We start from the raw sequence: 13,527 nt of genomic DNA, 5'->3' as shown, positions 1-13,527 counted from the left end.
GAAGCTAACAATAATATTGATAGAGAGACCCACGAGATAAACTCAAGAAGCAAATCGACAGAACATAGAGGTGTCTATGATTTCTCCATTTCGCACCTTAGATCCTTTTTTTTTTAAAATTAAAATAAATCAAACGATAAAAAGAATAAGTTAAAACTGATTACCAGAAGATGCTGAAAATTTAGCGGTTTTTCAACTTCAACATTTCAATGGTTTTCAATTATAGCTTATCCAGGAGGCGGCACCACCTTCCAACAACTTTGGCATCAAGGCTTTTTCCATGTATGTGAATTTTGTCCCATCCAGAAATTCAATTCCAGGGAGCTAAAATTCTTAGAGACCAATTCAATTTGCTGTACATTAATTAACGGGGGGTACACCAATCAACAAGAAATTAAAAGGGCACAGTGAATCTTGACAATCAAGCGATAGAAAAATCCACTTCCCTTGGTTTGATCCAAAGCAACTATCAAATAAACTTGGCGTAAAGAAAATTCTCATCCACTTTCCCCTATCTATTCAATTACTCACCATCATGAGTCTGACATACAGCTGTTCCCGCCTTATCTACACAAATCAACAACACAGCTATACATTACTACTACAATTCAGAAGAGTTTCCCATATTTATTATTGAGTATGGCCACCTTCATTTCCAGCGTAAGCAGGGAAAACTCAAAACACCTTCAAGAGTGAGAAAGGCAATGCCTAGAACACAAGGAACATATAGAATAGCGAACGTAACTCATTTGAATAAAAAGATATCACTAACTGTTTTGAAAGTATAAATCAATCAAAATTTTGGTCTTATAAATCACATCTCTAGTTACACATCCACCATGCTGCCTCCACCACCATTTTTCCACTTGGGAAACCTATACCTAGCGAGTAGTCATTACAATAGTAGGCCAAACGTAAAAAACCTACTTCAGAACAGCCAAACACAGAAGCATCAACATGGAGAACTAATCTTCCAAATTCTCCAGAAACTATTTCAGACGAAACACACAAGCTTCCATCTAAATGCTAGATTTGAAGAAGAACGCCTTTTTTTCTTTTGGAATAAAACATTACGAGAAAAGAAGCAAGTGCCCTTCACCAATTTAACTGGATGAATTCCTTCTTGCAGCATAAACACGGTAAGCAGCCAGGCCAACAACAGCAACTGCAGCTCCAACTATAAATGAAAACTAGCAATTAGTATTGTTGAAAGAAAGAACATGAATAATCTCTACTTGCATTTCTTGGCAAGTTCAAGCCTAGCCTGGACAAAAAGGTTAACTGGCCAAGTCAAAACAGGCAATGAGTCAGAGGGCTTCAAACCATGTCCCCATTTCTCTTAAGAGTATCATCACATCCCTCAAAAAAAAGATTATCACCACATGACTGAGGCTAAAACTACTAAGACCTCTCTTTCAAGAAAAATGACCTAACTTTACAATTCAGGCAGAAGGGTTGGAGTTTTGATGGTCTCTTTTAGTAATGCCCTTAAATGTTTTACTCTCAGATTTATAAACTTTCTTTTGGACTATTATACGCTTAAAATTTTGAGAACAATCTAATGCATGAAAGATGTTGACTCTACAAGTGTCATCAAAACAAATATAGTCAAAACAAAGAAAACGACAGAGAAAGGTCTGTATTTGTATATACATCTACCATAGGAGTACATACCGTAAACATAAACAATTGTGGAATAGAGTGTCTTTCTGTATAGTCTAAAACTCGAGAATTAACATTGTCTTAACCGAAATTAATTCCATCAAATCTGTTTTTAATGGTAATAAGACTATATAAAGAATGAATTGCAGGGGAAAATGAAACAACTAGCCTTAGTAGTTGGACACTCCTATGTGCAGGACAAAAACTGAAAATCTCAGCCAAGCAAGTAATATGCCAATTCTCCTTTGGGCCATTATTTGACAGATAGCCTAGATTAGCTAGATCAGACCCTGAAAACTCATGCATGGTGTTGATAAGCTACTTTATTTTAATTCTGTACATGTTTCAACTCAAGGTAGAAGCACATTCTTCTGACAAAGAACTTCTTGTCAAACTCAACGAATGGAGATAACAATAAAACCTTAAGCAGGCCAAGCATATATAGTCAATTCTGAGATACCAAAAGTTCTGATTAAAAGAGTCTCCAAAAGATCAAAGTTATAAGATAGATGACAAAACAAGTACTTCAGATTTATCCAGATACCTGATACAAACATTAAAGAGCGACTGATTAACCGATGATAATGTTTGCGGCTTTTTCCTGCTTCAGTCTCAGGGATACTCAAATGGGGGTGTTCTGCTGCATTTACAATCCTAAGGAATATATTACTCAAATCTCCTAGCTTTGTGCTGATTGGTATAGGAGCCTCAATCCCCAAGTCCTGGCTAACCTAAAAAAGTAACAAGCAAGAAACCAAGCTCAGACAAAAAATGACAATAAAAAGGAGAAATCTAGCCATACTAATCTCAAAAGCAGCTGAAGGACAGAGAAAATCATTGATCGCAACAAAAAAGATGTTTCATCACTAATATTTTGGCCTACGCAAAAATCACCAGCACCAGTTAAAAATTAATGCTAAACTGAACTTTCGTGGGTTTAAAAAAAGAAATAAATCAACCAAAAATTGGGGAAAATTTTGGAGATTTATTCAACCCAGCATTAATTAAGTTTGACCAATCATCTCAATTAGGAAGTTAGGAAAAGAAATGGGGGAGGAAAAAAAGTCGATTTTGGTACACACTTTTGGGAAAAAAAAAACACCTGAAATCTTAATTGTGCACAAAAAAATGCCACCAAAAATCATGCCCACAGAGATTTACTAGCTTCAAAAGTTTTTGGACACTTTAAGTAAAATTGTTAGGATATCCCAGAACACAACATCCCATAAACCGCTTAAATGATCCCTACATATCCACTGTAGGACAGACTGCTGGGATTCTACAATCTTGCCCCCTGAAGATGAAACATCTTCTGGCCCCAAATACAGCATATAGGCCCAAGTCTTCAAGATCAGACAGGACTGCCTCGATAATAGCTAAAAAGAAACACTACATGAATATTACAAACATTCAATAAGAATAGCCCTGTCAAGCACTACACAGATATCACCAATCCTAAAGATTGTACTGATTTATGCATACACCACTACTACAAAGTATGAATTGATGGCAAATCCTGCTACGCTCACTAAATGCCACATCCATATCAATACCTTAACTAGCTATCATCATACTTTATATTTGCAATGAATAAAAAAGAACTTCAAGAAATAGTACGAGTATAAAGGTCTTATACCCTCGTTGAATTTTGTATTTCAGTTACAAATGATTCAAGATCATCTTTAGCAGCAACAATAAGGCAAGGAACCTCATAGCCAGTAGCTTCCCCATGACTAGCTACATCAAGCAGCAATTCAGTTGCCCTCTTCCATGAAGATTCACGAGTACTGCAAAAGAGCACCCATTCAATTAAAATCAAATGTCAATGATGTGCACCATGACAAATTGTACTTTCTCATGACATCAGACTATCTAACAGTCATACACACATATACCTAGAAAAGTTCTTCAAAATCGTACTAGTATACATTGTCTGCATAAAGAAATTAAGGGTATTTCCAAAGAATTTCCGTCGTGTGTTCAAACGAATAACTTGTTAACCTTGAGGATTGACATGACATATAGGAATGGGGTCTATGTCAGGAGATAAAGCAGTAGTCTTCAAACAAAGAACGTTAAGCAGATGTTAAGACACCTTAGGTACACAAATTAAGCATTTATGTTACCAAATTGATACCCAAACCTTAATGCATTTATTCAACATTATATCTCAGACAGAAAACCTAATAGAGGAAAAACATCAGGTAGAATGACTACTTTGGCATCAAAACAAAGAAAATGGTATCGCTAAACCAGACTACAACGTTTTCCAGCTACCTGTCATGGACAAATACTGCAACATCACATGCTGCCAAAGCATCCTTACTAGATAGCAGATTGTGCACACCATCCTCTGGAATCTCACGTAAAACAAGAGTTTTTCTTATTCCCTGCCAGAATGTATACATACAATTTATCATTCCCCCAGTGGAAAGTGGCAAAACCAAACACATACAACAGACAAACCACACAAAGGAAAAAAAGAAGGTTACTTAAGTACTAGCTGCTTTCCCCACTCCTTAACACTTCGCAGAAAAGTTCATCCAAGGTTCAATCATGCTTCAATTCACAAGCATCATAGTTGAAGCTTGAACAAATTACAAGGCTTTTTGAACCTGCTCTACAACCCAACATAACATTCTTTGCTCAAGTAATTCTTAAGTTCCTTAGAGAAAATATCCAAGCATTCATTCTTTCCTTTAGCAAGAAATATCTGTACCGTTATAACATATGTAAGAGGGTTGAGAGGCAAATAATTTATGAAATAGAGAAGTTCCAGTCGCTAACTCTTCTAAATTAGTACTACCTTGTACCCTTCTAACCATACGAGTACGATATGCTTTATGGCACATATACAATCATTTCTTAGGTGTTTCATTTGTTAACTTGCTTTATTTCCAAAAAAATGCAGAATGATTTGATATCAGACCAAATTCCAAAGTATTTTGACATTTAATTAGTCAGTTACCGGATGATCAACCTGCAAACTTCTTCAAGATTTCACCCTCTTTTTAATTTTCTCCCCCTTTTCTTTTGGGAGATTATATATTAAAAGGTGAAATTCCCAACTATATGTCAACATCATTCATGATCCACATTGGTAAACGTTCATCTCTTAGATTCTATCACATGCTTTGATAATGTTCAGCAGCACACAGAGAGAGATGCATGTCCTCAGAAGATCCTTTGTGATGTTCTTTTCCTGGTTATAATGATCGCAAGTTAGCAAACTGCCAAGTTTATGGAACCAAACTTACCCCAGGTTGATCAACAATATGCGCAGCATAGTTGTTATCATTGGTAGTCGGAACATATTCTCCAGGAAAAGGCCTGCATATAAATAGCATTTACATGTTAACAAGTAAACATTTGCAAATAAATAAGCTTAACTAATGAAATTGAGCAAATCAAGCTCATCTATAGAGATACTAAAAAAGAACCTTCCAATGAAGGAATTCAATAATGCAGACTTTCCAGCCTCTTTGGGCCCAAAAACAAAACACTGATACACATTTCTGTCTGAGTGTTGCTTTTTGCGATCTAAACGTCTTCTCCGAGTAACACGGATGGCAGTTGAAGCATCACCAGCATATCCAATATATATGAGATACTCAACACAGCGAATTGGATCCAAAAGTGCCATAAGAGCCCACTGCATTCCAACCCATAATAAAAGATTTGGAACATGAGTTACTTGATGAAACTATAAGATGTGTACTTCAATGGTGACATATTTTATACAATATTAATGACAAAAGATGTCATCCTAAATTTTCAATACTGCTACCTAAGAACTACATAAATATAACCAGGATGCAGGATGAACTGTTAAAATTGAAAAGAATAAATGTGACAATGCCAACTCAACGAGTTGACCCTTCTGGGGATATAAATGACCAGTTCTAGATCAAAGCCCGCTCCACCAAATGTAACAATTAGAGTGTAGAATGAAAACTAAGAAAAAAGCAAACCAAACAAGTATGCAATAACAAGATTCAATTATTCCTCTTTTACCTGCTGAAGTATACCATTAATTACAAGGAACTTTTTGTTCAGAAGTCAGATTTTAATAAACTAATAGTTAAGTTCTTAGATCATACTGCAAGCAGTTAGTTAAAGATAAAAAATATCAACAATCGACAAAGATATTGCAATCCCATATTTAGAATGCTAAAGTTATAGTTCCAAACTAACAGCAACATCTTTAGTAAAAAGGTCATATTTCAATATCACACCATGGCAGGCAAAGATCAGGGCAGAGTTGCATTCCAAACACCATTCGTTACGAATTTGGTGTCTGCTTGACTCCATGCAAAGAAGGTGTGGAGTCCTCTAGGCTGCTAATGAAAATAAATTGGTCTCAGCTATTAAATGAAGTGGTCAAGAAAACATGTCTTGTATAGGCTTGAAATCCTCTAACCAACTCTCATACTCTCAACTCAAAATTGAAATCTTGTCATGTGTGGTTGCAAATGCAATCCCATGCATTAGTGGACTAGCCTTTAACCTATTAAAATCACCAATACAATGCTTCCTAATGCTCTGCATGTAAAATATTGTTAAAACATAACATGGCACAAATTTTTGAAGTAACACAGATTCTCATGACAAAAGTGTCTATCAGAGTGTAATATAAGAAATGAGGGAATGGAGTACTGACCTTAGACAAAAAGCCATCAATTGTAAGCCCACCAAGGGCATTTTTTTCACCAGCATCTCTATAGGGTGCTTCATTCCATGGACTGAATATAAAGGGAAAAATTAGATGATAAATGAACATGAACTTATTAACCTAAAAATATAAAATCATGTTCTGCTGTTCAAAAGATTGATATTGCAAATAAGAGAAATCACATGTTTTCAGAAATCAACAGATGTTTAAGAAAGATGCAAGGGAAATCAAATAAATTGATATAAAGAGTGTTTCATATGCAGTTTAAATCCTAATGGCTCAAAACAAGGTAAAGTGTTAGATACCCAAAAATGGGGGGTTGTTATAGGGGTTGTCACATTTGGCATCAGGCCATTAGCCAGGGTGTTGGATGAAACTTAGGTGAGGATTGGACATACAGCAGAAGGAAGAAAATTGACGGGTTACCGCACAAATTATGCTAATGAGAATATATCTTCTAAATTGTGTAGCACTGGCACAGATATTTTCGTTAAAAAAAAAAATTGTTTGTATAACATTTCAGAGATTAACCCATAGACTAGTTGATGCCAAATTCATTAACCACTGTGATTGATATCATGTTACTTCCACAGAAGCGAAGGATGTCATAGTTAAAGCGGAATGAAAGCATGCTTGGACTCCAAGGCAAAAAAAGTAGGTTTTAGTTAAAGCACCAGCGAAGTTGAAATATTGAACAAAATCAAATTACTTTTCTGGTGCAGTTGAGAACAAATCTTCAACTTCAGGGGCTCTGAGAGATCCATCCTGATGGAAATCAGAAACAATATTCGCAACTGTTATTCAGAATGGATAACCATCAAGTTCAATCACAAAATATTAGTCGAACCAAATTCTCAACTATGACTGAACATCTTTACAAATCAAGACAATAAAAAATCTAGACGCTGATATCTACATTGGATATGCATGCTGTTCACAAAGTAAAACAAAATGGTTGACGTAAAAGCACATAGAAGATGTATACACTTAAATAAAATAAAATAAAATAAAAGAGATAAATACATGCATGCATACATGTATGCACAAAAATCATATTATACACATGAGCTCCTTAATATACATATATATGTGCACGCGTGTGGCAGAAACATCAACTTATCTACCAAAAAATCATAAGAATAAGTATCAGCAGCATTCAGAGACCAAAATGCAAAATCAAAATCATGTCAAAATTGATAACCAACCACCATTTAGCTCATGCAACCAAAACATCATACCAAGCACGAACCAGAGGCTCAGTGAATGAATTGCTTGCCCTATTACAGCTTGTTAAATATCCAAAGAGAAAAAAAAGGTCCATCAGCTGGCTAGTCAACCTGTCTGCAAAAGCTAGTTTGCACAAACCCCTATAGAAACCCTGTAGCTCGGCAGAGCAGTCTTGTAACCCACTACCTATAAATGTACATGTTTTGTCTTGCAGTTTATAACCATTTCATGTAACACAAATGACATAATGAACATGTACACTGGCAGTTGGAATACAAGTCCGCATAGCAGGGCTACAACAAGCATCAGCTATGACATTACATAATCTGTGAATTGTATAGATTGCAGTGATGCAAAGGACAATCTCAGAATCATTGCAAACCTGAACTTCTTCAATTTGATGACTTAACATGACTCAACATGTGATCATTACAAACTATCAGATGCAAAATATGCATGTAAAATAGCTGCAGAAGTGAAGAAGAGATAGCTTGAACATACACCATCGATGTCATATGTGAAGAAAATTGTCCTCAGAAAATCCACAGCTTCATTTGTCAGCTCCACACTCTACAGAAATAAGAGAGTAACCATCAGTAATTTAATAAGAAACAATGGCAAAAAATAACCAAAATAGTACATAAAAGGTGTCATATGCGTCTGTGTATACAAGCACTGCTGTGAAGAATACAAGCATAGATGTCAAATCAAAGATCAGAAACACAAAAACCAAATTTTGACACTGCAGAAGGTAAATCTATCGGGTGGAAATCATTTGTATCTGGATTCTGTTGTTAGTACATAAATAATTAATATACCATTCATGAAAAAAAATTAACATGTAGTAAATGAGCAAAAGGAAAGATGCATGCAAAGAAAAGAATTACAAGTGGCCAGAATAATCAAATTTGACTGAAGGAAAGTGTACCTGGTCAGGATGTTTTTTGATTGGAGGAGGAAGCCTATCATCACTGAGCCTGATTTCATTATTATAACCAAATTTTCTTAGAACAGTCCATGTTGTCTCCAAACGCCCCTTCTCTATAAAAAGAGCATGCAGGAATAGAAATCCAGTCAATGTAAGACCACGTTCACTCACGCCTTCAGCCAATTTCTCTTGCACAACCTTCTTAACACCAACTATTTCAGCAGGTTGTAGAGGAGCATTGAAGCACTTGACCTACAGGCAAGCACTGACAGTTTCTTAAGAACCCAAAGCACAAGCTTTAATAAAGTTTGTGGATCCATATTAAAATGCTTGAAGGCATACAGAATCACTGTTAATCAAAACTCACAAAAGATAATAATCATGACCTGAAAATCATTCAGCTCTTCATCACTAAGGGCACCATCCCTGTCCTGATCACACAGAATGAATATCCTTTTCAAAGCCCTCACACAACGGGGTTTAAGAGTTTGTGCTTCTTGATCAAACAATGGTGCTGTTGGGTGAAGGACAGCTTTTTGTGCATAGTAAAACACCTCAGGAACCTGCAAACATGCAAATATGAATTACAAGCCTATACTCTCCTCTTTGTGATATTTGAAGAATCATTTAAAATAATCCTGTATCAAAATGTTCAGTGACTTTTCTAACAAAAATGTGTTATTTCCAGCACAGTCCCCCCCCCCGGGGCTTTTTTTTTTAAAACCCCTTTTCTTCAAATCTGAAATATGGTTCTGATTCATATAATTTTCGTGTTCCTGGGTATTTAGGGCCTAGAGAATAACAGCTGCCCTTGCAGCCTGAACAAGCCATATTCAGTTCCCACCTTTAACAATTAGATGGATCCAAATATTCCACAGCACAACCTATTGAATAAATTCATGATTTTATGACTGAAATATTAAGCTTCTTACAATTTCTCTTCATGAACTTAAATTATAGGTATACCGTAAGCCTCCAAAATCATACAGGATGCCAAGCATCAAAATGCAACAACAGTACAATCCTGTATGGGATGCTAAAAGCATGCATATGCCAATGAGCTTTACCTGAATAAACTTTAATGCGGAACATTCTATACAAGTTTCAATCTCCCGAAACTGTTGCATTATAGGCGACATAACCTGCTCCAGACTGACTGGATAGTCATCATCGCGCTTATCTAGCATGCAGCCAACCACAATAACAGGAACCCTCACCTACTCATAACAATAAACATTCAGAATCAGAAAGGTGAAAGCTAGAGAGCACATGAAAATTGATCCTGATAATTAAGAGACAGTTGCCAGGTACTTGTTTCAAAAGCAATTTTACCTTATCAATTTTCCTATTTATATTCAATTTATAAAAAAAACACCTTCGGGCAATTTTGTGAATATGCATCTCATGCACAAACCTCTATACGGCGAAGCTCAGGAAGCCAGAAGGTACTCAATCTATCCAAAGTTTCAGGTCTATCGCAAGCATAAGTTAGTATAACAGCATCAGCTCTCCTCAATTCTTCAACAAGTTTACCTCTGTTTTCAGTGCTGCATGAGATGAAAAGGAATAACATAAAATCAGATCCAAAATATCAAATTTTAACAAAATAATAAACAAGTATTCCAATAAGAACACAAGAAACATAATGAAGAAATATCCACATACATCAAGAAATTTTTATCCAAATAGATATGTAAAAGCAATCTTTTTAATAAATAAGCACATCTTTGTGCATTGCCATTCTTTACACCTACCGTTGCTCAACAAATACCAAACTGATTGGACAACAAAAAAACACAAGTTGACTTAGAAATCAAATCAAGACACCAACTTTAACAGGTCTTCGATCACCATTGGCATAAAAATTTCAAGCAATACTACTTAGGTTATATATATCTCGAGCCTTGGCCTAATACAGAACTCTGTGCTCTCCGTGTGATAGACACATTGCACTAAACTTCGTACATACCACTATTCTCACAACTAAACCTAATCAATAATCAAAATTAAAAAAAAAATTGATGAACACATACATAAATGAAAACCAGAAGGTAACAGAAATAAAAACAAATTGCAATAAAATGTACTTAAAACCCTACTTAACAGTTTATGAACATAAAACCTACTACATACACGTAACTGAACGCGTATGAAACAGTAGAGTTACGACCTTGAGGATGTATCGACGACGGTGACGGGGACACGATCGGGAAACATATCATCGGGAAGCCTAGTCGGCGGGAGAACAGAAAGAACACTAGGCGGAAAAGCATCAGCGGCGGCCGTCAGAATTAAGCTCGACTTGCCAGTCTTAGCGTCACCGGCGACCACAATACGGACGCCGGCGGCACCGGTGGGATTCCACCTCGTAGCATTAGCACCGCCTCCGGCCATTCACTTAACAAAATGAACTGTAAAGAACAAAAACAAAGGAAAAAAAAAACCCCAACTTTATGAGATTGAGATTGACGATTTGACAGCTCCTACAGCCCTAATTCTCAGTAAAGTTTATTCCTTATTTTCGAGGTATAATAAATATAACATACAAGAGATATATAGATACATGGCTATAAATACAAGGGTTTACCTTGCAGATGAGAAAAAAGGGAGGATTGAAACTTGGGGAAGAAGAATTATATGTAGAAAAAATAGTTCAAAAGAGGGTTTTTGAGTTGCAGTAGGGTTATGGCCTTTTCTTAAAAAAAAAAATTGTATATACTTTTCAACTTTTTTCTTGTGTTTACTTTCTCTAGTGAAAGTAGTGAAAGAGGACAGAGGTAAATTGATGGACTACCTCTAAATACAAATGTGAAAGATTTTATTTATACCAGAGGTTAATAATATAAATTAAAAGACGGTCCACATTTTGATTTTTAGGAGTGTTCATATTTATTTCTATCATTTAAACGTATAATATATTTAAAGTCGCTTTGAACTCCACAAATATTACATGATTATAATATTGGTGCAATTTACTTGTTTATTGATAATATTTAACATTTAAGAAGGATTATATATTATTCCTAGCATAATACTGGGTGCAAGTCGAGAAAATGGCAAGAATGTTAAACAATGGAATGGTCTAATTATTGAACTCTTTTCTCTTTTTTTTTTTTGTTAAAATGATCACTTAACTCCTTAAATTTGATTTTTTTAGCTTATTCTCTACTAATCAACCAAGCATGGCCTGAATTTTAAGATATTTTTGCCCTTGAGAACCTATGATCTAGAAGACTCGTTTTTATAGAGAAGGCAATTCAATGACCAGACCATGCCATTTTACATGGTTTAGAGATCATTTTTACCATTTACTCAAATTACTATTTATCATATTAGTATGATAATTCACAATTTTAAGGTAATTCGTAAATATTTTTAACTTTTAAATTTGTATTAGTAGCCAAGAATAATGATGCGTATGTTAGCAGAATAAACCACCAAAATTTTGTACTACTTGTACTACATGCAAATAATATGTTGTTGAACATAAACAAATAGTTCGATTAAAAAAAATGAAAAGTAAGAGCTATCAAATACGTGAAAGTTGAAACAATTGCGCAATTGTTTTGTTCCTAAACCCTCAGCAACTAGAGACGAAAAGACCACATAACCAACTAGAAACTTGCTTTAGGGGATGAATGAAGCCCCAATTCAATAGTCTAGTCTAACTAGGCTTAAACAATTAACAATGGTTTAACAACATCCCAAGCATTTGGTAACAAAGTAATACCAAAATCCAAAAGCAAGTCACCAATCTTGTATTATATATGTTTGACTACCAGACAAAGCATAGAAAGCAATCTTGACCGCTGATTTTAGGATTCAAATCCTTAAATCCTTTGTATTGTAATTATATCCAAATGATGTGTAATAGTGTACTCCTTTAATCTAGTTGTGAGTTTTTGTTTCTCTCATGATCTAGTTGGACATTCCTAATATCCTTATATGAGAATGAGTTATAGTCAATGGGGGTTTGAATTTCAACCGCATGGATAGGATGATAGCACGATAGGAGACGTAGGTGCTCAAGTGTTGCTTGGTTCGAGTAATGATCAAGTTCTTGTTCCAGTTGGACTAATTACTAGAGCGTGCGCCAACAAACTCAAAGATCAACTCAACACATTTGTTCACGTTGTTCGTGAGGCGATTGAAGGTTCTAAAGTGGTTGAAGATCTTAATCAAGAAGAACATTCAATTGTCACGTTGCTTCAAGTGATTCAGCAAGCTAGTCTTTAGAGTCACTTGTTTCATCGTTGTTTTGGTAATTGAATTGGTTGCATACAACTAGCTTTGAGTTGTTTAAATAGCCGAATTATTTAGTTGCTGTTTTGAGTTATTTTTTGTGACTTTTCTACTCATTTTTTAGGTTGTTAGGGTCAGTCAGTTTAGGAAAGTCTTAAGGGCCGAAATAGTCAATTAATTTCCTAGTTGGAGTTCGTTAAGTCTTTTGTCAACTCTATAACAAGAGGCAAAAATGTTTTTTCCAAAAGGATAGACGAAATTTCCAACAAATTAAGAGTTTCTCTCTTCATTTTTTGTGAGCTCCTTTTGAATACTTTAGAGGTTCTCTTGAGTGTTCAATTCTTGGCTTATCAACCAAGAAACACACTTGATTGTGGCACTATTCTACCAAATTTTGGTTCACTAACTTGTTAGGTTGTGGGTTGAGATAATATCAAGAAATTCGCTCCTCAAGGGTTAGATTGGGTCGTAGATTTTTCACTGCCAAACTGGAATATCACCATTATAATTCGGGCCTGTTGATTATGAGATTCGTATGCAATGGAGATTATATCAGTTGGCATCAGAGCAAGGTTGATGGTATTCAGGTTATATCCCTTTTAATTCCAGCTTTTGAGTATTATTCTTGATTCATAGTTTGTGTTTGAGTTTTGTTTTCATTCGATTAATCCAGTAAAAAAAAAACAAGTCCTAGGGTTTGTCGCGTGGAGTCGTTAGGGTTTCATCTTTGTTGGTTGCTGTCCGAATTTAATTCCTCTTGTTTATCTTCATTTTCTTGTTCCAACTTCTTGTGTTA

The 13,527-nt window shown here is 35.4% G+C and overlaps 1 protein-coding gene across 1 annotated transcript; it reads right to left on the bottom strand.

Moving 5' to 3' along the window:
- Positions 1–725: 725 nt before the first annotated feature.
- On the bottom strand, positions 726–11,235 carry LOC113732816 (mitochondrial Rho GTPase 1-like). Its single transcript, XM_027258799.2, has 15 exons — positions 11,077–11,235; positions 10,660–10,900; positions 9,904–10,036; positions 9,557–9,706; positions 8,876–9,052; positions 8,490–8,741; positions 8,063–8,131; positions 7,044–7,099; positions 6,323–6,404; positions 5,103–5,314; positions 4,920–4,992; positions 3,940–4,052; positions 3,299–3,449; positions 2,207–2,393; positions 726–1,177 (listed from the first exon to the last, which is right to left on the bottom strand). The coding sequence occupies exons 2-15, from the start codon at positions 10,881–10,883 to the stop codon at positions 1,104–1,106; spliced, it is 1,953 nt and encodes a 650-aa protein (XP_027114600.1). The 5' UTR covers positions 10,884–10,900; positions 11,077–11,235; the 3' UTR covers positions 726–1,103.
- Between the last annotated feature and the right edge of the window lie 2,292 nt (positions 11,236–13,527).

This window comes from Coffea arabica, chromosome 2e (genome assembly GCF_036785885.1).
Source record: "Coffea arabica cultivar ET-39 chromosome 2e, Coffea Arabica ET-39 HiFi, whole genome shotgun sequence".
In the NCBI taxonomy this organism is placed as follows: domain Eukaryota; kingdom Viridiplantae; phylum Streptophyta; class Magnoliopsida; order Gentianales; family Rubiaceae; genus Coffea; species Coffea arabica.
Note: the sequence above shows the minus strand (reverse complement) of the source record. Positions and strands in the feature narration are given on the sequence as shown.

What these genes read in the sequence shown, in the direction of transcription:
- LOC113732816 (XM_027258799.2), bottom strand. Translation starts at nt 10,883, where the DNA reads ATGGCCGGAGGCGGTGCTAATGCTACGAGGTGGAATCCCACCGGTGCC. An exon ending in CTGAGCTTCGCCGTATAGAG is followed by an intron (nt 9,707 to 9,903) that starts GTTTGTGCATGA and finishes TGTTATGAGTAG; the next exon opens with GTGAGGGTTCCTGTTATTGT. An exon ending in AAGAGCTGAATGATTTTCAG is followed by an intron (nt 8,742 to 8,875) that starts GTCATGATTATT and finishes GCTTGCCTGTAG; the next exon opens with GTCAAGTGCTTCAATGCTCC.